Source organism: Empidonax traillii, unplaced genomic scaffold (assembly GCF_003031625.1).
Source record: "Empidonax traillii isolate 1590-97213 ecotype Southwest subspecies unplaced genomic scaffold, ASM303162v1 scaffold1471:size203803, whole genome shotgun sequence".
In the NCBI taxonomy this organism is placed as follows: Eukaryota; Metazoa; Chordata; class Aves; order Passeriformes; family Tyrannidae; genus Empidonax; species Empidonax traillii.
Genome location: NW_020956664.1, coordinates 36,104 through 60,683, shown reverse-complemented (window position 1 = coordinate 60,683; position 24,580 = coordinate 36,104). Strand labels below are relative to the sequence as shown.

The following is a 24,580-nucleotide window of genomic DNA, read 5'->3' as shown; positions in this document are numbered from 1 at the left end:
ATTTGAACAGAAATACTAAAGAGGTGTCTGCTAACTTTTATATCACATACTTAAAATTAATAAAATTAATAAATTTTATTAATTTCTCTGTGTCTTTAATCATGCATGGACTAAAGGATTTTGTTTTGTTCTCCAGGTTTGTCCTTGTTTGTATGCATTTTATGATATCTTCCATGCCCTTTTTAGATAAAGAAAGTCTGCTACAGATTTAAGGGTATGTATTCATGGATCCACTGGAGAAAGAACTGTACAGCATTCCTTAATAATAGAACTTCTGACAAAACTTCCTAGTGGTAACAGTATATCTATATTTATATCTATTTATCTCCACTTATATATATATATATATATATATATATATATATAGTGTAGTTTACGTTCTTACAAATAAACAAAGTGTCATCCAGCAGAATTATGTCCGTCATAGTATATTAACATGTAGATTTTTTTGAGGTTGTGCATCATTAGAAGATTCCTTTGAGGGCTTATATGCACTGCACAGCTTAGCATTCCATTTCACCCCCTTTTTTACTAGCTGTACCATTTATTTTTCTGAGCCTGCAAACACCAATTGCTTCTAAAGACTGATTTTATATTTTGGGCACTACGGTACTATGTAACAGAGTCTGGCTTTCAGCTGGCATTACACAGCACTACTATGACCCTATGGCATTGTATAGCTGTAGGCAGAGCTCAAATCCCAAACACAACATTGCAGTGTCAGTGACCCAGAGAAACGCAAATTCTCTTAGCTGCAACTTCATATCAATCTAGTGACACTACTTCCTATTATAAATTTACCTTGGCTGTTGCTAGCAGAGGGATCTCTGCAACACGCACCACTGCACAATGTAAATATGCCTTCAAGTATGTGTGTGTACCTCAATTTTTTAGTCTATAATACCAATTGCAAATATTAGCATGCACGGTTGTGGTGTCTGTGTTTACAAACTGTAAAGAGGCTTAAGTGTTTATCCCCTTTATACACAGAGATATCCTGGACGTGTCCAGACAACATGGAAACCTTGCTCTGGCCCCCATGTTCGTACTTCTCATGGTACTGGATGAACGTTCTTTTTTCCTTTATTAACTGCACAGTATCTTTGCATAGGTGGAATGTCTTAATACGGTACTCTAAAATGTTGTCTGACTGATTTGATTCCCAAAGGATAAATGTCAAATAAAATGAGAGGTATTATGCTCAGTATCTTTTACTTCCTAGTCATATTGGTGTTAACTAGCCTCTTATGTTGCAGCTACGCAGTCTCCAATGCCTAATTTAAAATGTTATGCTTTGCTTGGGTTCTTCTAAATGACACATCAACCTTTAAAATTAATAGATAACAGAAATAAAACAAGAAATAGATCCAAATCATGTTACATGTTGCTTGTTTTACAGCGAAAAATAGAGACTGCAATGGAGGTCAATGCATTATGTATTGGTTCTCTACAGCGTACACACTGAAATACAGCATGAGAACTACTCATATTAATGAAAAGGCTTCAAATTCAGTATTAATGTGATTTGATTTTCAATCAGTGAGTTTTATCTAAGCATTTGGAAGCAAAGGAATGGATCAATGGCACTATGTTTGACTAAGATCTAGCAAAGAAAATAAAAGGAGTTGTATCCCCATTTTAGTCTTTAACTATAGCTTTACTTTAGATAGACTGTATCCTATCATACAACCAAATACCTACTGCAACTCTTTAAAACGTAATTTGTCTTCCAATAATTATGAGAACACCTATAATGTTAATGGACAGTGTTTTCCTTTAGGTAGAAACTGATCAGTTGCCTCCCATTCCAAAGAAACTTTTGGATAAAAATCATGAGTTTGAATTTGCACAAATCAAAATTTAGGGACTATCAGAATGGTACTTTAGCTGAATGGAACACCAAATGTCCCAGCACCATTCAGAGCTTAAAAGCAGCTTCGGAAGTAGCCAAATGACCAGAGAAAAACCAAGCAGACAACTCCTTGTTAACTTGCATTTTAGCCTTAGCACAGAGTAATTCCTATAATTACAGGTATTTTCATCCTTCCCTTGAAATGAATAGTCCCTACTCCAAAAGAACATCTTTTGCATGGCTCTGAGTCCATCATTCTGTCTTTTTTAACTAAAAATAGAGACATCAATTTCAATCATTATTGCACCTGAAAGTTAACCAAATTTACCATGACATTTTATTTACATTCTACAGTGAGAATGTATGAAAATAAGATTTGATAGTCTCATTTTTTCTTATGAAGAATGAGATTCAGAAATCATGAGTAAGATGTGGAACTAATATCATCACCATGTAGCATCTGATCATGTAGGAATAAAAAGAATTGTTCTGAAAATGCCAGCAACTCTTCTACTGAAATTTTTAATTCAATTTAATATTGCAGATGCAGAGATTAGGAATATGATCTCATGAAAAAGGCAGAGAAGATATAGAAAGAATTGTCAGGGTTTTAAGATCAAATGCGATTTCAAAATATTCTATCTTTTCTGTTAAAAAAATTAAATATAGCTACATCAGTAAATTTTTCTAATATATTCATACTTCTGTTTATGCAGTCAATTATACAGATTTGATCATAAACAGTTACACAAATTGGACATATTACCCCACACCAATCTTAGAAAAATCCTCTCCCATATCACTGGTGTATGTCTATTGAGTGAATGGAGGTGAAATACAATTTGAATAGGAATTATATCTTTGAATAAATAGTAATACTACTAAAGTAATTTATCATACATATTTGGAGATTATTTTTGCAAGACTAGTATATTTTGACAGATTTTATAATAATTTCTTAGAAGAAATAGCACAAGGAAGTTATCTTCAATTATGGCAAGAGAGTTAATAAATTAATTAACCACTTAGGAGTGAAAGGATAACATGGTTCATGACATATATGAGATTTCAGAAGTAAAAAACAGATATAGGGAAACAACTTTTGATGATATCTTAAACCTTAGTTAAAGAGGGTAAATTTAATTGTAAACCAGTTTCAGCCTAATTTGTGATGACCAAACTGGGATCTCTCAGAGATCACAGTGCTTCCCTAAACATACAGGAAACATATACGAAACCACAGCATAGCAACAGTTGATATGAATTGATTTTTCAGTGCTAAGCAATGTAATGATTCATAAAGCATATTTTTCTTCTCACCAACATAATCTCTTAATAAGCTTATGTGTGTTACCCACCTGAGTTTACCATACTGTTTTATAATTACTTTAATTATGCGCCATTTATATCCGTTAAAATTTTTTTTTCTAGATCATCATCCTGGAACTTGAATAATAACTGTTAAAGACAATGATATTTCCTTAAATTTTCATTGCATGTATTTCCATATACACAAGTAACTTGTAGAGGTCTTCTTTTCCTTGTTAAATAACGCTAAGGTAAATTCTACAGACTTATACGTCAATGAAATTGCCAGAGGTATAACTCATGACTGAAACTGAACAATTCTTTTCCTCAACAGTTCCCATTTCATTTTGTTAGTCACCTTTATTTAAATATTAATAACCATGTTGTACTCTTAAAATGTTCAGGACAACCAGCATATTTTCTTGCTTCTATTTGCTATTCAGGGAAAAATTATGCCTTTTATTTCTTTCTTAGTCTTGAAGTTACCTCCTCAAATCTAAGTGTTCCAACAGAGGGTAGATTTCAATTAGATATTAAGAAGAAATTCCTTTGTAAGACACAGGAGCAGATAGCCCAGAGGAGCTGTAGATGCTCCATTCCTGGAAGTATTCAAGACTGGGTTGGATGGGGCTGCTTTGAGCACCCAGGCCTAGTGGAAGTTGTCTCTGCCCGTGGCAGGGGGATTGGAACTAGATGATTTTTAAGGTCCCTTCAACCCAAACAGCTCCATGATTCTGTGATTCTATGATTATTTTTTCAGAAAAAAAAATAATAAAAAATCATGGGATATGGAAACAATTCCAGCAACTTCTTCCTAGCCAGAAATATTTGAACCCAAGCAGGATTATGGGATCCGTTCTCCTAGGGAGAGATTGTGTTTCTCTGAGCTCCAGGGTAAAACACTATAAAAGGTTAATTCACCAGAGTAATATAGCTGTAAATAACTATTTTAACACACTTACAAAACATTGTTCACTCTCTCATTGTTCCTATGATAAGGAATATTCTTGCAAATCAGTCTTTTTGCATGTCTATTTTGTGCCTCTAGCAATCACTACGGGTTTTTTGTTTTGGTGGGTTTTTTTTTCTGTTTTTCTTTTAGGTAGAATCAATGTAATTTTTAATGGTAAAATCATGTTTACTCAGAAGAAAAACAGCTGAAACAGCACTAAAACTGCCCATGTGAGAAGTCTCTCACAGAGAGGTCCATATTACTGACCCTCCAATGCTGAAGGATCTTCATTGTGTAGAACTGTGTTGTGCCTGGGCCATGGGATAAATGCAGACCTTAGATGGCACCTAATTTCTCCATTTTCACAAGTAAACTTGGCAGGTGCAAACTAATTAAAACCAATTTGTACCAGCTGGAACTTCTTTGGGTTTTTTGGAAGGTAATTACCATTATTTACTATATGGAGGAAAATTAAAAAAAAAAAAAAAAAAAAAGTGAAGTAATTCACTCTAAGTTCCTGCTCAAAAGTCACTTAAAAGTCCCTTAAATCCCATAATATACAACAATTTGGAAAGGCTGAGCCTAAGCAAAAATTCTTCCTGCTCACTTCTTGACATTTTGTCAGAAAGACCTGTAGAAAGAAGACTCCTCCTAGAGTGTAAATACCTGAGGGAAAGTCAGAGCATCCTCTATTTACCTGTGCACCTGCAAAGGAAAACTAAAATGTCTGAAGCCCCACCTTTTAAGAACCTTGTGAAACAATCTGGGAACTGAGCCAAAACCTCCTCTCTCAGTATATAAGGCTCCGGAACAGAGAGGTATTTCCTCAGAGGCAGGTTGTTCGGTAGCTTCTACCGGACTTCCAGAAGATGGGCAGAGGTGGTGGAACTCGAATACCACTATGGATATCAATACTAGCACTTGTCTTCATACAGATCAAAGGTAGGAAGATTCACTTTCTTGGCATTTTTACTGTTTTAAAGAACTTATAACTTGCTTTGGAGCTTGAAACATTTTTTCCTTGGCTTTGTGAGGTTAATGAACCTGTTACATTCATGCATGATTTTCTTTTCTGTTAAAAATACTTTGCTTCCTAAAAAGAGGAAATTACCTATTTTCAAACTGCTGTCCTGTTTCCTCCAGTTGAAATCTGGAACAGCTCCACTGCATCAGTGGAACGCACTCAGAACTTACATGCCTCAAGATTTAGCTTTTGATGTTTATTTCATGGTACAGCATTTCTAAATGCACAAACCAAAAGGTGCAAAAGTACCTCTAGAAAGGAACAAGTCAGTGGATGAGATTGTCTGCATGCATTATTAAGGATTTTGTTTATCAGCTGATGACACAGTATTGAAAAAAGGGAGGATTTTACTTGAAAATCATTAGACAGTAGGTTTAAAAGATTCTTTTACTCTTGCCCATGAGGTTGCGTAAAAGCTTAGCACACAGTGGTTTGCAATGGGCTGAAAGCAAATGAAACTACTTTAAATATTCTAAAAGGGCATTAATAGTCACAGATAGATTTAAATATCTTTTTACATTTTCTCAATTATTTTTTCATCAAATAATTTCCTTTAAAATTCAAGGTAACAACAATGTTAATTTTCTAGTTTGATCTCAGGTGCAGATTATATTGTATGATTTTGTATTTTTTTTCTGCTCCCACACTAACTTCTGTTAAGAAGTAGTAGTGTCCAGGAATAGCCCATCAAAAGACTAGCTGTAGCATTACCACACCATGCAATGGAAGCAGGGATCTGCAATGCATATGGCATGAGACAGTGGAGCCATACAGTGCATGGAGAGAGTAGCAAAAAGCTCTCAGGCTGGGCAGAGAAGGAGCCCAGAAGCACTGAATGGTTCCTACCTTCAAAGTAGGCACAGCATGTCCTTCCAAGACCAGCTGCAGACCCCCAGGTAATGCTAAAAGGGATTTGCAGAGCTCCCTACAACTCCAGATTCAGCCTAAGCCCCTCTAGTGGTGCTGCCCACAGACTGCCCTTGCAGGGTGCAGCAGGAGGCGAGCCTGCCTTTTTGGTTTTCTCTGGCCAGCAGTAGTCTCCACTGCAACATGCCCTGTGATGAACTCTCACTAAGTGGTGTATTAAAAGCCCCTCTGGTCCCTGCAGATAATGTGTGTATTCCTATTGTGATGCTGCAGTAGAATAGAATGAAAAATGACTTCTTTGCTGGAAACAAAAGGTTTGCTTTGGGGCAAAATCAACAGGCACAAATCTATGTATTGGAAAGACCTATTTCTTTCTGTGTGGTTTTTGTGTTTATTTTCCTGCTGCTGCTTTTCACCAAGAATGCCTGAAACTGAAAAATATAGAGTAACCGAGAGGGCAGAGATCAGCCCTCTAATCCTAAAATGAATTTTTCCTGTACAAAAGGAAATTTTAAAGCACTCTGGCTAGAAAAAAGGTTTTACTGATGCTTAAAGCACAGAATGACCATAAAACCTAAGAAAATTAAGTTCTTTATCTGAAAAGCTTATAAGGAAATCCATGGTTACATTGCAACAACAGCAGAATAAGAATCTGCTCAAATTACCACAGGCGTGTTTTTGATGGCTTCCCTGCAGTAATTTATTAGTCAAAGAATAAAAACATACCAAGAAAAGGGAAAAGCTGAAGGAGTGTGTTTGGCCATCATGGTTGCATGCAGCCCAAATCCTGATTCAAATTTGCCTTTGCATGAGCATATCTTTGCTATTTTTTTTTATATACTGACTGTTGCATGTTTAAACAGATGTAATTGAGAAATTGAGGGAGCTCAGGAAAATTAGACATTAACATTTCTACCATTCTTGACGCAGTTCAAGCCCAAGATGGTGAACAACAAACAAAGTCAAAGTATATTTCTCCATCTATCCTGCAGCGACAAAACTGTAAGTATTTCTATGCTGATCTATTTCTAAGAATTTTTTTCCAAATCAAGTTGATAAATAATAAGATTACTAGAATGGTTTTATTCCTAACTAGAATATACCACACACATGAAAAGAGAAGTCCTCTGTAAAATATACCCAATCTCTGACTGCTCTAAACTTGAGAACTTCCTCTGAGATCTGGTCCAGTGGATCTGCTCTACTGATATGATAGACTTATCTAATCTTTAACTTCAGGAAAGGTACATACCTTCTATCTAAAAGTGTATTTTCAGAAGAGGTGTGTGTTTACATATGTATCACCAGGGTACTTGATAGCAGGTAATAAAAGACACGTTTTTATTTTTTTTGCACTGTGTCAAGAAGACTGCATTACTCACCAGAGAATAAGGAAACTGTAACTACCTAATACATTATGCTAAATATTAGCATAATTAAGCACTGCAAGATCATGCATGACACATAACTGTACAGAGCAAAATAAGGGTGGAAGGATACAAAGCTGACTGGTATATTACTGATGATAGGCTGAAACAACTGATCACTAAGTCTGTCCTGCAAGAAGTGTACCACAAATTATTTAACAATAGCTGAGGATTATATGGTTGCTTTTGAGTTCAGAACCAGGGCCAGGATCAGATGGGAGTCTTGAACAAACAATGAAAGAAAGTACTACAGCCAAAGGGCATAGTCTTTGGTATTTAGTTGTTAGTGAAATTTATAGAAAGACAGATCACAAAGCATTGTGTAAAAACCACCAATAAAACCTGGTGGAAACTTCCCTATAGAGTGAAAATAGTAGTAGGAAATATTCATCACTAAAAGGGCTACAATATCTCTATCCATTTTGTAGGATTCTAATATGACTAAACTTGATCGTTTTTTCTCCTTTTGCTTTTCTACCAGCTTTCAAATCCCAAGATGTGACAATCATTCCACCTTTTCAAAACACACTGAAAGTAAAGGGTAAGTTAAGCAAATGTCATGGCACAGATATCTGTGTTTTTGTTGATCACACAGGTAGAGCATGGAGTGACTGAAGAGATCAATAGATTGTGTAAGATCCTTTAGCATTGTAAAACAAAAAAAATCAACAAAAAAGCAATCAGTTCATCAGGTAACACAAATAATCTAACTGTGAATCCAATGTTTGACCTGCATTGGGTTTATATGATGCTGTTGTAAAGACAAAAATTAAAAATATATTTATATATGTAATAATGGGAAAAATCATGCACAATATTTCTAGTAAAGAGAGAAAAATACCAGCATGCTGAAAACAATGTGGAGACATCTTATCTAGGGTATAGGGTACAATTCAAGCAGGGTGAGTGTAAATGTGGAAGAAATGCGGGAAGGGACTGTGAAGATAATCAGAGAGATAGGAGAGCCTGCTTGTAAGGAAATGAAGTCTAAAAAGAGATAAGAGATTTCTATAACTGGTGGAGGGAGTAGTAGGGAGGTGGAACCCCTTCAAGGTGAAGTGTAATTCTGGCACAAGAACAAGCAGGTGTACACGAGACAGGAATATGCTTTGGAAGATGTTGGCAAAAGTCTTCTAGCCATTCAAAGGTTGCAGATACGAGTGGCCTTCCCTAGTAGGCGTATCAGCTAGTTTTAAACTGACTTTAATCTGCTTTTATGGTGAAACTTTAGAACTTGATACATTTATGAAAGGATTTATAGGATATGGACGTTGACAGAACCAGAGCATTGTATCTAGTGAACCATGAGGTCTCCTTCCCTACGCAAAACAGATTAAACACAAAATAACTGAACAAAATAAAAAAAAATTATGATAAGCAAATAGCAAGAGAAGGAGGAAAAGATGGGCATTTGGGACAAAGGCTACTGAAAGAACTGGGAGGGGAAAGACAACTAAAGGGAGGGTATCACAGCAAATTACAGAAAATTCATACTGCTTGTTTTGACTCCACAGCTGGCAATCCCTTCCACAATGGCCGCGTATGCAGCACCTGGGGTAACTTCCACTTCAAAACCTTTGATGGGGACATCTTTTACTTCCCTGGAGCCTGCAATTACATCTTTGCATCCAACTGCAAGTCTTCCTATGAGGACTTCAACATCCAGATTAGGCGTACAATGGAGGAAAATGCTACCGTGATCACTCACGTCATCATGAAGCTGGAAGGAGCAGTGATTGAACTGACCCGTGGCTCTGTCAAGCTAGATAACAAATTGTATGTTCATAACTTGCAACTGTCATCACTGCTGTTGATTCCAGTGAGCTCTTTAAGCAGGCATTCCTTTCCCTCGTCTGATCCCACATTGCTCCCAAGCAGCTGGAAGGCTCAGGTCTTTCCTGAAATATTAACAGAAGTGAGGGCTTGACAGTGAGCTAAGTGCCACTTCTGCACATGGTCCTGTGTCCATTTTATGCAGATGAACTATATCCCATATGGTGCCCCACTTCTACAATTGTGTATGTATATATATAACTGAGTGTATAAGTTGGATTCAAAGTGTTAGAAACTTAAAGGGTGCAAAACCTACCTTCCATTACTGTTACTAGAACAGAATTCTTGAGAGTTTTTGACAGCTCTTGTCTTTGCACCAAACAGTGTGCAGTTTGTGACTGCAGCTTATATCTGAGTTAGTTTGAAATTATCTCTTCTGGAAACTTGGAATCTGCGTAGCAATTGTAGCACTGACTCTGGCATAGGGTGTGAAACCTGTCGAAAAGGACAGGTAAATATTTGGGCCGTTATCCCACTGTGAGCTGTCTGTTATAGCAGCTTTGTACAGTGAGCTAGTGTAAAGGTTACCTTGGGTACAGCTTTCTGAATGTCACTCATGCCACAGAAAGACAGTCTTAACCATCAGATGCTTAAAGCCTGAAGCATACTGCTTGCAAAACAGTCTCCCAGCACTTCTTTGAACCATACAACCAAAAACATAAGCCAACATTTTACCTAGAAAAACACCCTTGCAAGAAAGCCAAAAGGAACAACAGGGCTGATCTATATGCACGAGAAGCAACTGCATAGGAAATGGACAAGATGTTACAAACCTGTGTTGTCTGTATTTAGCTACTGCTCTGATTTCCTCCCTGATGCATGTTGAAAATTCTCGAAGAGAAGGAGAAAGAACGGCAGTCCGGATATTCAATGCATATTCTGTCCCTACCCGTGCTGACTTCTGATGATCTTTCCCCAGGGTTCAGATGCCTTACAGCCATATGGGAGTCTTGATAGAGAGAAGTAACAACTATTTGAAAGTTTCTGCCAAGTTAGGACTGACCTTCCTTTGGAATGAACAGGATGCCCTCCTGGTAAGAAAACATCCAAAACGTGGCAGAAAGTCTGTATTTTGAAAATAGTTTGTTTACATCTTCGCAGTATTAATCAGTCATGCTGACATTAGTTGCTTTTGCATTTGTGTCCATTTTTAGTGTATTGTTCTGTTTTCCAGTCTTCTCCCAATTTCCCTTTTTTCCCCCCACCAATCTCAGTTCAGAGTCAGTCAATAGACCCCCAATTATAATATTCTCACCTCACAGTGAAGTAATCCTCAGACCTGGCAATGCAACCTGATGTTTGCAACCCAGGGCTAGAAAAAGAGCAAGTTTTTCTTGGTTGTCACTGACCTTTCCAATGGTGCCTACCTTGTTATCAACACAGTCTGTACAGCAAACGTGTCAAATTCTGAGTAAACAATATAAATATTGATGTACGCTGTGCTCCTAACCATCCAGACTGACATTTCTATGAACCTCTTTCCTCATTTCTTTTAGGTGGAACTAGATAAGAAATATGCCAATCAGACTTGTGGACTTTGTGGGGACTTCAATGGAATTCCAGTTAATGATGAATTTATTTCAGGGAGTAAGTAATAAAAAGCAATATTAAGTATTGGTGCTTGTTTTTTCTTTTACATTATACTGTAACATAGCTTGTGGGTTGTATTAACTGCAAAACTAGTGATACTTTTTTATGTGTTTCTATGATATCAGTTATGCATACCGTCAGGGCTTTGAGATGTATTAGACTGCTTCCATCACTGTTAGACATTTTAAGACCTGCCACATAAAACTTCCTACTAGTTTGCAATACTTAGGGCCGAGTTCTTTGTTCTTCTTTTACCTTTCATATTATGGTGATATTATTTGGTAATCAATGTTCATGTCATAGCACGTAGTATCACAAAAGGAAACAGCTCCATGCAAAAAACCCAGTAAACATTGTTCTAACATTTGAACTGTTTTTTTACAGAGACCAAACTAACTCCCATACAGTTTGGTAATAGGCAGAAGATGGATGGACCCACAGAGCAGTGTGATGATCCTATTCCTTCTACTGTTCAGACGAACTGCTCAGCAGAATTTGTAAGAACCTCTCTCTCAAAATTTGTTTTCTCAGTGTGAAATATATTCTCCCTATCTTTGGAGAAAATTTGTTAGAAGGGAAAAAAATATGCCAAAGTGAACACTAAAGAGTTTCCCATCTAAGAGAACACTGTATATTTTCCAGAAAATCACTGAGGATCTCTTAACATAAAGAAACTGTATAATGCTTGGGAAGTCACCTGAGGTGAAAGTAACTCAAGATATAGAAGATACCAGAATTAACCAAAGGAGTTCCTTTATGTTCTTGCCCTATTGATATACTTTTCCCTAAATATCTGCTTATGGCTACTGTTACACAAGCTTTGTGGACCAGATGGATCTTCGATTTGTTGTGCTATGTGCCTTAAATGACTAGTTTCATATTTTCTAAGTGTTCTGTTTTCCTTCCCAGGCCTCTATCTGTGAGACAGTATTAACCAGTAAAGCATTTACAAGTTGCAACATGCTTGTCAATGTTCAGGACTACATCGAAACTTGCATACAAGATCTGTGCCACTGTGATAGTTCTATGGCTGACTTCTGCATGTGTAACACTTTTGCCGAATACTCCCGTCAGTGTGCTCATGCAGGAGGACAGCCTCTGAACTGGAGAACCTCAGAACTGTGTCGTAAGTATCTCAGGAAGGGACTTCCACTTGTGCTTATTACCCACATCTATTAAACTTCAAATACAGGAAGTTTTTCCTCCAAAAGACAGTTGCTTAAAGGTGCATACAATTATCATGAAATCACTTTCAACCTGATCATACTGAAGACTTTGGGAATATGGAAGTTTAGGGGATTTTCCTTACTAACAGTTTTTAATATATATCAGAAAACCTAAAATGTTTTAGCCTCTACTTGGATCAGGATTCCCCATCATATTTTGACAGAAAACGTCCTAAATTGCAAATACTGTTTTCTCAACCTTTCAAGGGAAAAACCAGCTACATAATACTCTTTCTACTTTTAGCCAAATCATGTCCGTTCAACATGCAATACCACGAGTGTGGCTCTCCCTGCTCTGACACGTGCAGCAACCCGGAACGATCTGCACTTTGTGAAGACCATTGTACTGATGGCTGCGTCTGTCCTCCAGGTAAGCTTATTTCCTGCTCTTTTCTCACAGCCACACCCACAAGCATACTTACCTGTACACATTTAACAACTTTCACACTCTGCATCATTCTCATCATGACACCAGTGTTATTGTCATCAAAAGAAAAGCTACATTTCTTCCTTCATACACGTGCTCTATTTCTATTCATATTACTAAATATACCCTTTTAAGCAACGAACGTGCTGCAGACATGTATATAATGACTTAACTGAGAATAAGATAATCTGTTCCTAACAACAATGGCATTCAGATTCAGTTCCCAGAAAGTATGAAATCTTTAATCAGATTTTGCACACAATAATAACTCCTACTTTTAGCAAAGCTGCATCTGGTTCACCAAATCACCAACTCCTTCTTGTCAAGTGCTGAGTGTTTAAACAACAAGGAGCTGAGAGAGCACCAGACAGCGCATACAATTTGGTCCTTCAGAGAATTATCCATGAGACCTGACTATCAGTACAAGACAAACAATGCAAATGTGTCCTCTTTGTGCACACTTCTGGGGCTGAACATTTTTGTTGCTGTTGTGAGTAACTGTATGGGAGGATCTTCACTCCTTGCAGCTCTTCTGCCCATTCTCATGATGTCTCACAGAATTCACCATCATATGTTTGTGTAACGGCATTGACTTCTCTTAAACAACCCCTCTGTCTCTGGGCACAAAAATATTGACTGTACAAATATGTCTTTGGGCAGTCTTACAAATGGTTTATCTATTCCACCTCATTATTTAGAAATTTTAATCCTAACTCCATCCTAATGAAGTCCATAACAGAAACATATTTCCCTAGAGGTCTGTTTTGATCACCCTAGGATTTTAAGTAGGCTTCAATAGCATATAGCCTTTCAATCTCTATATAGCTTGCATCCTGTTATTTTAAAGTACTGTGTAATACAGAAGAAATAGGACATGTTCTCAGGCATCTGCTAGATGTGTGTTCAAAGGCAGGTTGTGCAGTGCACAGAAAGAGTAATAGACCATTTTTTTTCCTAGGAATGGTATTTGACGACGTTAATGGTGCTGGCTGCATTCCCCGAAGAGAATGCCACTGTACCTATGAAGGGGAAACTTATGCTCCTGGTGCCTCCTTCTCATCTAAATGCAGAACATGGTAAGACATTTTCACACACTTCTTTTCTTTTAGGTGCATTATATCAATATTCTGAAGACAGGAAAAAACACATTTCCCCTTAAAAAAATTAGGAACTAGTTATCAATTGAAATGTCCTGATTACACTGTTTTAGAGGATAGTTCATGTCTCTTTTCCCCTTACACTTGGAAGCAAAATTTACGTTTTCGAATAGATACTTTAATTTCAAGACATACCAATTAAAGAAGACAAACAAATAACAGAGGTGTTTAAAAATGTGAATTAGTGTTACATCCCTTGTAGCACTACAGTGTAATATTAGGATGCTCATATAAATACCATAGAGGGCATGACACTTAGGGACATGCTGTATTTAGAGTGGGAGATCACATTTGAGAGGCATATTTGGCAAATATTATATATCTTTTTGAATATCACTATAACTACTGAATCTAACTGCATAAGCGTATGCAAATGTTCCCATCTATGTGTGAACACAAGAACCACAAACATGCATGTTATTTTCCATGCAATACCCATGTTTGAAGCTCGAGCCAAGCTAATGGAGATGAAAAGCAGTACTTCATATGCAGAAGGATATGCATGGCAGGTTCAGCAGGATTGAATCCTATCCAAAGACTGGAAATGAATAGCAATATATATATAAAATTATCACTAATATAAATGTGCCTGCCCCATCCTTATTCGGATATTTTATAGCAATACTGGTTTCTCTGACAGTATGATCAGTGTTTCAAGAGGAAAACTGAGGCATCATCTGCCCTTATTGGTTTTTATTTAATTTTCATTTGCACTACCCAAGGTTACTGAATGCCTTCTTCATTTCAGTACCTGTGTTGGAGGTGAATGGTCTTGTGTCACTCAGTCGTGCCCTGGGACCTGCAGTATTGAAGGAGGCTCCCACATTTCAACATTTGATGAGAAATACTACTCTTTCTTTGGAGACTGTAGCTATGTCCTAACCAAGGTAAAAATGAGTCACGCTTGCTAAAGGAAAGTGTTGTTATTATATATAATGTTGTTTGATGGAAACTACTGGCAATCACATCAACTTTATGAAATTTAGAGGGTCAACATGGAGCCTGTCTGTTAGGGTTATACTAAATAATACTGTAGTGATTTTGTTTTCTTTGATCATTGTTTAAGAATTGCACTCAGTTTTTAATAGATATACTAAATACCTAGATTTTTAGTAGATTTACTAAATACCTAGATTTCATAACCTTAGCTATTTTTATGGTTTATTTGTATTGGGTGAGTAATGTAAACTATTTTCATAAGGACTTCATGTTGAATCAAATCTGTTATCAACAACATCAATCGGAATGTTACCAAGTAAGAGAATGATAAAAACTTAAGGAAGTGACAGAGTAATTTAGAAATAGATTAGACTAAATTGATGAAACTTTTGAATGAAATTCACAAGCACTCTTCTTGATCCACAATGGAAGCACAGATCAGATGTACACTTTAAACTCCTTTTGTCACCAACACATAAAATTAGATTCTCAGGGTCTCCGGAGGTAGAGAAAAATCACTAAATTTGTACTCAAAAGTTCAAAAAGCCCATAAACTTAATACTGAATTTCCAGATGGCTGTAATTCTGCATATCAGCTATCCTCAATTTAGTCTTCATTATGCCAAAAAAGTGATGACACATTCAGAATCACAGCCTTCTTTGAGTCTTGCCCTGTTAAATCTTTGCCATTAGTCACCTTTTGAAGGTGGCTCACAGAACACAGTTCAGTGAAAATTAGAACCAAGACAAAAACTGAATTTTGCCTATATTCGGTAATTTAGTGAATAAGGATTTCAGGTTAATTTTTTCCTGTTAGAGAATATTTAAATGAATTATTTCTTATCGGTTTGAAGAATGTTCAAATCACCAGGATCCTTGATTAATCTACTCAGTGCAGAAGACTGGAAATAATTTCTTTCCTCTCCGTGGTAAACTTCATAACCACTGGGCAAGAAAGGCAGGTGTCCTTCTTCTCTAGCACATTAAACTAGTATTACCTTAACATTAGGAACTACTATTACCTAAGCATTAGGGAGTTTAATGTTCAGCTTACTCACCCTTGAATGTCAGGAACAATGGATAGCTTCCAGCGTGCAGACTTCAGGAATGCCAGTTGACTTGGTATCTGTATACATATATGTAGGACCATATAAGCAAGGAGAAAGTAAATAAACAATATTTTGAAAGACTCACTTTACTAAGAATTCCACTGAAGTGTGAACCTTTTAAAGATAACAATATTTTAATATAACAAATCCTTTTATCGGTATCTTTTGTTTTCTTCTTCTAGCTCTGTGACAGCAATGAATTTACGGTTCTGGGAGATATCCACAAGTGTGGCCTGACTGACACTGAGACGTGCCTGAAGGGTATAGCCATCAGCCTGAGTGGAGGACAAACTGTGAGTAGCAAATGTAGACTCCTAATATTCTGCAGGGATGCTCTCAAAGCTTAACAGACAAGTAGTTTGCAAATGACACATTACAGCACAGACAGGAAATATGCACTTTTTGTGTAATTTGAACATTATTCAAAGTAAAATCAAGAATAAAGTAAGTACGTTAGAAAACAAGATCCTAGTAGTTTTCTCTTATTTAGGTAACTTTGGGCTTTTGCTTTTTTTGGACAGTCAGTGGATAGATAAAAGATTAAAGAAATAATATAGGAAGCAGAACATCCTCATAGTCTCCCTCCACTGTTTTTCCTCCTCCATCTTGAACAGTATTAGAAAATACCTTGAAAGTACTTTACTTTTCCTAAACATAATCATTGCCTTTTCTTGTGGACAGAACATTGTGATTCAACCTTCTGGAAGTGTATTTGTGAATATGATCTACACACAGCTGCCATTCTCAGCAGGTAAGTTCCTTTGGAACACTTCTGTAATATTTCTCATTTTTTACTTTAAAATGTTATTAAATTAATAATATAAACCAAATTCTACCTTTGATTACACTTCAGCGAACCCAAAGTACTGCAGTTATAGCATAGTCTCCCACTTCTAATGTAATAGGGTTTGTCTATTCAACACTTAAAAATTTTAGCAAAATTAAGGTCTTAATATCTAATGAAATGAAGATTCAGTTCAAGGAAATAGTGTCATTGCACACTTCCATATCCAAACATTGACATAAGAGAGGAAAGAAAAAAATCTGACATGTAACAGGACTCCAGTATCTCAAGTCATTTAATTCCCTGTGTTTTCTCTGGAGCACATTAATCTCTGGAGTTTCTCTCACGACAGTTCTTCTCAGATACTGCTGCACCTGAACACAAAGCAAACCATGAAAGGACTAAATTGGACTAGGCTGGAGTCTTCCATTAGATAGTGCTATATCATTTTCATCAAGGAAAGGCGATCTTTTAAATAGCAACAAATGTGTGTGTTCTTCCCCTTATTTTAAAACACCTGATAAAAAGTCCAGGGTTTGTATACATCTGTTGTTTAGGTGTTTAGATTAGCCTATTTAGGTGTTGGATTTGAAATCCCATATGGATCATTTCCCCCCCAGTTCTTCAGAAATTAGGTTCATATCAAACACAGCTGTAGAATTCCTCTGTATAATGAACAATTATTTCAAATGCTCATCTCATATGAAATTATAACTCTTTTGTTCTTATATCCCTAGCAAATGTCACCATCTTCAGACCTTCATCTTTCTTCATCATTCTGCAAACAACCTTTGGTCTTCAGCTACAGGTTCAACTTGTGCCTTTCATGCAACTTTTTATAGACTTAGACCCATCACATAAGGGGCAGACCTGTGGTAAGTGACCTTATCATAACAAGAGCCTTCACCAGTATGTGTCATTCTGTAGGGCACTTTCACAGACCATCTGCTTCCTCTTAGGTCTCTGTGGAAACTTCAATGACATGCAGACAGATGATTTCAAAACCACCAGTGGTGTAATAGAGGGTACTTCAGCTGCCTTTGGAAATACTTGGAAAACTCGGGCTGACTGTCCTGATGCCAAAAATACCTTTGAGAACCCCTGTACTGTCAGCATACAAAATGGTAAGCTCAACTTATAGGAACTTCTTCTATTCTCTTTTAAGATGCAAAGATGGAATAAGATGATCAATCACCAAGCATTTAGACAAAATAACAGAACTGTTTGAACACATACTATTTTCCTCAGCTGACACTACAAGTCTTCAATTAATAAACAATAGCTAGGAAAATATTTTGGATCTTTAAAAACATATCTTTGGATCAAGACAGCAACTATATAGCATATTAAGAATCAATTCCTGGTAAGGGCTGATTTGTCATATAGGAAAAAAACTATGCATAGCCTCACTGAATGTTAGACTCAATGTGGTCCTTCCATTGTTACATTGTAAAGTTAAGCTTCTGCAATTTCCCTGCAGAAAGTATAGTAAAAGTGAGACGAGAGTTTTGAATATTAAGTACAATAGAAACTCTTACTCTGTTTTCAATTCACAGATCAGTATGCTCAGCACTGGTGTGGACTGCTCTCTGATCCTATGGGACCTTTTGCTGAATGTCACTCAACAGTGAATCCAGAAGTTTACCAGAAGGTATTTGGCTCTTAACTTTATCCCATTTAAGAGAAAAAGACTCAGATTTCTGATACTAACACCTTCCCAGTTGAGAGGAGACGCATTCATGATAGTTCTTTTCAAGCCAAGGGTTCATTCTTATCTACACAACATAAAATTTGCTCATTTGTAAAGGTATCTTTCCATTCCCAGGAGGATAAATTATCCAAGGAGGATAAATTCCTCCTGCATTTTTAGGTGCAAACTTAAAGACTAAGCTAGGAGCTTGGACTCCCTGGACTCCTTATGAGGTCAAGGGACTCCTTCCTGAGGTAGAAGGAAAGCTTTGGTCAGAATCTTTACTGGCACTTTAGTTTCTCTGAACTGCTCTCAGAAGGCTTTTGCATATATGTAATGGACATGGCAAGCAATGTGTGTAGAAGCAGCAAAAAGATTCAGATAACATGAGAACAAAAACATTCCAGGAATTCAAGGTGATGAAGCTCTGTAACAGAGTCCCTGGGTACTTTACAAAATCTCCCTGTTATGGCAAATTTATAAGATTACGTTTAGCAAACATATTCTGGAATTACAATATTATAGTATCCCTACCTTGCATAGAAACATATTAAATAACTTGTTTTCTTTAATCCTCTTGTGTAGAGAGCCCAGGCTCTTAAGTCTAAGCCCCAAAAGCTGGGTGGCATCAAATACCCTCTATTTGTTCTAAATAAACATGGCACAGTGGGGGGAAAAACGATGCAGTTGGAAAACCTACCAACACCTGAAAAAGAAAAAGTAAAAAAAAAACTTCAAAGTTGTGGACCTCTAATTACTATTTCTTCATGCAAAGAGTCTTTTTTTGAAAGTGCTCAATGAAGAATAGGCATATGTTTACTTACACTTGTGGATTACACTCACTTTAACCTTTAACAAATGCAACACTCTAAAAACTATAGAGCACCATGGCTTTGACATGACAATGTGATGATCATATGTCATCCCCTGTTCCTAGAACTGCATGTTTGACACATGTAACTGTGAGAAGAGTGAGGACTGCATGTGTGCTGCCCTTTCCAGCTATGTCAGAGCCTGTGCTGTTAAAGGCGTTCTGCTCCCTGGATGGAGAAACAAAGCCTGCAGTAAGTTTTACATTCCTTTGCCTTTTGAAAATGATCACCCAGAAGCTCCCACAGAGCAGCTCTCATGATTCCCACAGTAAATTGCGTTAAATTGGGTTTTAAATGTATTGACTTTTAAGAAGTTGAGGAGGAAAGGAATACCATAAAAGACAAGTAATAAACAGTCAGAGAAAAGAGGCTTTGTTAGATTAGTTGTTCAGAACCAGCAGAAGTAACATGAAGAGCCATACCTTTGCAATAGGAATAAAATAAGTAAGGTGTTTCTCGATTTACTTTTGCCAAAAAAAAAAAAAAAAAAGGCAATGAGGAAGAAACATACTATGTATAATATAGTTGAAATTTGTCCCTTTTCTAATTTGGACAAAACATTTGTATTTGTGACACATTTGTAGGGGTAAATTCTGCTCTAGAAGTAAAAAAACCCAATTTACACTACGGAGGATATCAGTAAAGCATTTGTATATACATTGCCATGTTTATCATAAATATTTTACCTCAAATACTTCATTTATACCTACATTGATTCTTAAATGAGCTACAAATGTAACTCACCTTTTTTTACTTTCAAGCAAAATACACCACCTTGTGTCCAAAATCTTTGAAGTACACTTACAATGTCGATACCTGTCAACCCACCTGCCGGTCTCTGAGTGAGCCTGATGTCACATGCAGCATCAAGTTTGTCCCAGTTGATGGCTGCACCTGCATAAATGGAACATACCTGGATGAAACTGGCAAATGTGTGCCTGCTTCTAGCTGTCCTTGTTACTACAAAGGAATGCCTTTGTCTTCTGGAGAAGTTATTCACGATAATGGTGTTGTCTGGTAAGAGATCTGTAAACAAAAAAAATGAGATTGCTTATATCCAATCATGAAACCATATATACACCATGAAATCAAATCAAATGCATGTCTTTCCCTAAGAATTTCAATCGAAAAAATCACATTCTTAAAAATTGTTAGGGCTACCCGTGTTTGCAAGATTGTATAGGAATTGAACAAAACATATTGGGGTAGGTTAGCCTTTGCTAACAGCCAAACTCCTACTCAGTCCCTCTCTCTCTCTCTCCCCCTCCCTTCCTGTCTTGTTCCCCTCAACACATACTTTTCTTATCTATGACTGTAAAAGGCTTGTTCTATGGTGAAAGATAATAATGTTACAGATTATTCCCACGATGAATGGAATCTGAATTATTCTGAAGAACGGTTTAAAACCAGACAAATAGACAGAGTAAACACTTCTTTGTATAGAATATACTTGTATTTTGTTCTGCTCTAATATAAAATATTCTGGTAAAGGACATGTATTATTTGTTTTATCACACAGTATTTTTTCATTATTTCAAATTCACTAGGAAACAGGCTGAAAATTAACAAAAAAAAAAGTTAAAACACATCCATTACTTTTTTTTTTTTTTTTTTTTTTTTTTTTTTTTTTTTTTTATAGCACTTGCACCTATGGAAAGCTGAGCTGCATTGGAGAGAAACCTGAACCAGGTAACATACCCCTTTATCCCTTAAGATTTTCTTTAATTCTCCCTTTCTGTCTTCATCCTTTTCACTTCTCCCTTTTGTCATAATGATGGAAATTGAAAAAAGTAGGAAATCAATCAAGAAAATTAACTGAGGACTTCTGTAATGTAGAGGATATTCCCAAAATATAAAGAAATACTGTCTTACCTTCTGATGGCTGAAATAAGTTATAAACCCTGTGGGTTACCCAGTAGAAAAGAGTGTCAGGTCACCTCACTGAAAGTGAGGGGAAAACTATCCAAATTTTAATTGAAAGTAGTAAAAGCAAAAAATAAAACACAAAGTAATCCAGGATCTTTGTTTTCTTGGTTTGTTCTTCTGAAAGGTGTTTCGTGAAGCTAATTAAACATTAATTTCATGCAGTATTCCAAGCATAAGCACAAAAACCAGATAAGCATGATTTCAAAACAAACAGTTTCTCTTTCTGGTCAAACGTATCATTTTAAGGTGCACATATGTCACAAAGGAGTTTTTCCCATTTTTCTTCAGTCTGTGTTAAGGAAACACAAAGACACAAATGCATGGCTGCTGTCATATTTCTCATGGCTTTTCTCTCTTTCAGTCTGTGTACCTCCCATGGTTTACATTGACTGTGGTAACGCCACTGCAGATGTGGTAGGAGCAGGATGCCAGAAGAGCTGCCAGACTCTAGATATGGAATGTGTAAGTACAGAGTCTTTATAACTAGTTGAAAGCACATTAAACTAGATCTTTTACAATAACCACCTGCCACTGCACTCTTCCAGGAGGGAAATGTTTTAAGACTTGTTTTCTCTATGGTCCTTACAGTACAGAACTCACTGCGTCTCTGGCTGTGTATGTCCTCATGATCAAGTGTCAGATGGCAAAGGAGGCTGTATAGCTCCAGAAGACTGTCCATGTGTTCACAATGGGAATTTCTACAGTCCAGGAGAATCAATCAGAGTTGGCTGTAACAACTGGTAAGGGCATATTGAAAAATAACATTTCCTTCAAGCTCTAGGGAAATAACATATGAGTGAATAGCATTTCACTCTAACAGCATCAAGATTTATAAAAAGGAATCCTACATAAAATGATCCACTTAGTACCTAAAAAGCAAGCTCTGTTTGTTTTTCTTGATGGTATACAGCCTAGAAATTGCAAGTGATCAGAAGAACACTATGGGTTGGAGGCTGTCATATTCATTCAAGTCAAGAAATCTTTTTTTCTTCCCAGGAAATCCTTACATTTTAATACATCCAGCAAAATTTAGAAATGTCAAAGAGTTAATGTTTTCTAATCCAAATTATTCACTACATCATTAAGTAACAGTCATTGGCTAAATCCCAAAAGTTCTTGAGCTGTGCTGCATTTCTGAGAATAAGCAAACTTTATTTTTTTCATTAGAGTCTTAACACAATATAAAATGCAGGAATGTACCTATATTGGGTGTATGTATAGCTTTTACATTTGGAGTGCTTTTTGTCTTATGCAGCACGTGTAGAAACAGAAAATGGCATTGCTCTGAGGAACCCTGCCTGGAAACGTGTTCTGTTTATGGAGATGGGCATTACACCACCTTTGATGGCAAACGCTTTGATTTTGAAGGAGACTGTGAATATGTTCTGATCCAGGTAACAGGGTCCTTCCCAGATTTTTGCACAAAGTACCTTGCATTTTACCTCTGACCACGTAGCATAGTTAACACTGAATACCATTCCCCTGTTTCAGAACTACTGTGGTCAACAAGCTATGAATCAGGGAACCTTCAGAGTCATCACTGAGAACATTCCATGTGGCACTACAGGAACCACTTGCTCTAAGTCTATTAAAGTTTTCTTGGGGGTGAGTATTTTCTTTAAGTTGTGCTAGAGGGGTAGAACAAGCTGTCCTAGACAGACTGCATTGCAGTCCTCCAAGATAGTGAAAATGTTACTAGACTTCTTTGCTCACTGCTAAAGATTCTGCTCTCTGCTAGAGAAAGCAAAGGAGGGAACTCCAAAATTTCTTAACGTGAGGCTGTTGAATAGAATCCTTTTGATGATAATAGTTGTTATTTCAATAAGTTACTGGCAACAGATAAACCTGAACCAAAATAGATACTTTATTAACTGGCCCTAACTTTTTCTTTTCCTATCTTAGAACTATGAGCTGGTACTCAGTGATGGACACTCTGATGTCATCCAGAGGACACCTGGAGGAAAAATGCCATTCCAAATCCGTTCCATGGGTATCTACCTGGTAGTTGACACTACTGCTGGTCTGATACTCATGTGGGACAAGAAGACCAGTATATTCATCAAACTTAGTCCCAGCTTTCAGGTACAATTTAAAATCAAAAACTTGAATAAAATTAATTCTAAAACATATCCATACTATTTCTCAAATTAAAAGTGTGGAAATTTAGGCTGTACACGAAAGAGCAGCAATTGCATATTATTATCCTTGCTGTGTTGACTCAGATTGTGTACTATGCATTTCCTTAAATTACATTACTCAGCAATGGCATAACAGTAACTACATCAGTACCTTTCCTCATGAAAAGACCTCATGGAAGAGATATGCTCAGGATCAGCTAAAACTAAATAGCTCAGTACTTCAGAACAAAACCCTTGAGTCTACTCTTCTTCCTATCTTTGCTTGTCCTTCCTAACAACAACTTAGAGACATCTCTTTATGAAAGGCAATTTATGAAAATGTCCAACACTGTTACTTAAGAGGCACAGATGATCTTAATAAGATGAATTCTGAGGTCTGTTACAATATGGGAAACTGTACTTTATTATTTTTGTGATTTTTGTGTATTTATCCTGATGCAGGGACATGTTTGTGGACTTTGTGGAAACTATGATGGCAATGGAAATAATGACTTCACTACTCGCAGTCAGTCTGTGGTAGGAAATGTGCTGGAGTTTGCCAATAGCTGGAAAGTGTCTTCTAGTTGCCCAAATGCCAATCGTACAAAGGATCCCTGCACTGCAAACCCATACAGAAAAGCCTGGGCACAGAAGCAATGCAGCATTATTACCAGTGAAGTGTTTGCAAAGTGTCACTCCCAGGTACGACAAAAACTTTAGTTTTAAATTCTCTTGAGACAAAGATTACATCAATTCTTATGTGAGATGAAAAAAAACAACAACAACAACAAAAACAAACACAAAAACACCACACAAAACCCACAAAACACAAACACCTAAATACATTTTGTCATGCTTTACAAAGTGAGCTCAGACCAAGTTCTGTGGAGACTGCATGAAAAGTATTTTCACGGAAGTATTTTCACTTTCATTTTCTCAGCTTTAGCCTTGAACAAGTACACTAAAGAAACTGATAATGTGGATTGGTTGGTTTTGTTTGTTTGCTTTTAATAGAAGGAAAAATCATAGATAAATCTCAGGATAGGCTTATTTTCTAATGGTATCATTTTCTACTAATATAAATATCAGCCACCTGATATGTATGACTGTGTGCTAGGTCATAGTAACTAACAGTATTCTGCAGTTGTATCTTCATTATCATGCAGTTCTTAGTATTACAGCTTAGTAGCAATAGCTTTAGTCTACATTTTCCTCCTGATTTTTTTTTTCAAAGCCTTCTCATGGTTTCTTCCTTTCCTTCGCTTTTTCACAGATAAAGCTGTCAGTTTCAGGTATTTTATTTAGCTATTTTAGGACAGTTCAAAGAGGAAAAGGGAATGAAAACTTTAATGTTTTCTCTATCAGGTTGAACCAAATGAATATTATCAAGCATGTGTGGATGATGCTTGTGCCTGCGACACTGGAGGAGACTGTGAATGTTTCTGTACAGCAGTAGCTGCCTATGCTCAAGCATGCAATG

At 36.7% G+C, this 24,580-nt stretch overlaps 1 protein-coding gene across 1 annotated transcript; it reads left to right on the top strand.

Moving 5' to 3' along the window:
• Window positions 1-4,981: 4,981 nt before the first annotated feature.
• LOC114070205 (mucin-5AC-like) lies at window positions 4,982-24,573 on the top strand (the record flags this gene model as incomplete). Its single annotated transcript, XM_027907451.1, has 25 exons — window positions 4,982-5,054; window positions 7,912-7,971; window positions 8,945-9,206; window positions 10,183-10,297; window positions 10,760-10,850; window positions 11,238-11,350; window positions 11,763-11,979; window positions 12,324-12,449; window positions 13,465-13,582; window positions 14,412-14,550; window positions 15,894-16,004; window positions 16,393-16,462; window positions 17,233-17,370; window positions 17,455-17,619; window positions 18,052-18,146; window positions 19,123-19,249; window positions 19,819-20,074; window positions 20,697-20,746; window positions 21,345-21,445; window positions 21,572-21,723; window positions 22,239-22,377; window positions 22,475-22,588; window positions 22,886-23,065; window positions 23,563-23,802; window positions 24,466-24,573. Coding segments are annotated over exons 1-25 (3,360 nt in total), but the record flags the coding sequence as incomplete, so codon positions are not given.
• Window positions 24,574-24,580: the final 7 nt, after the last annotated feature.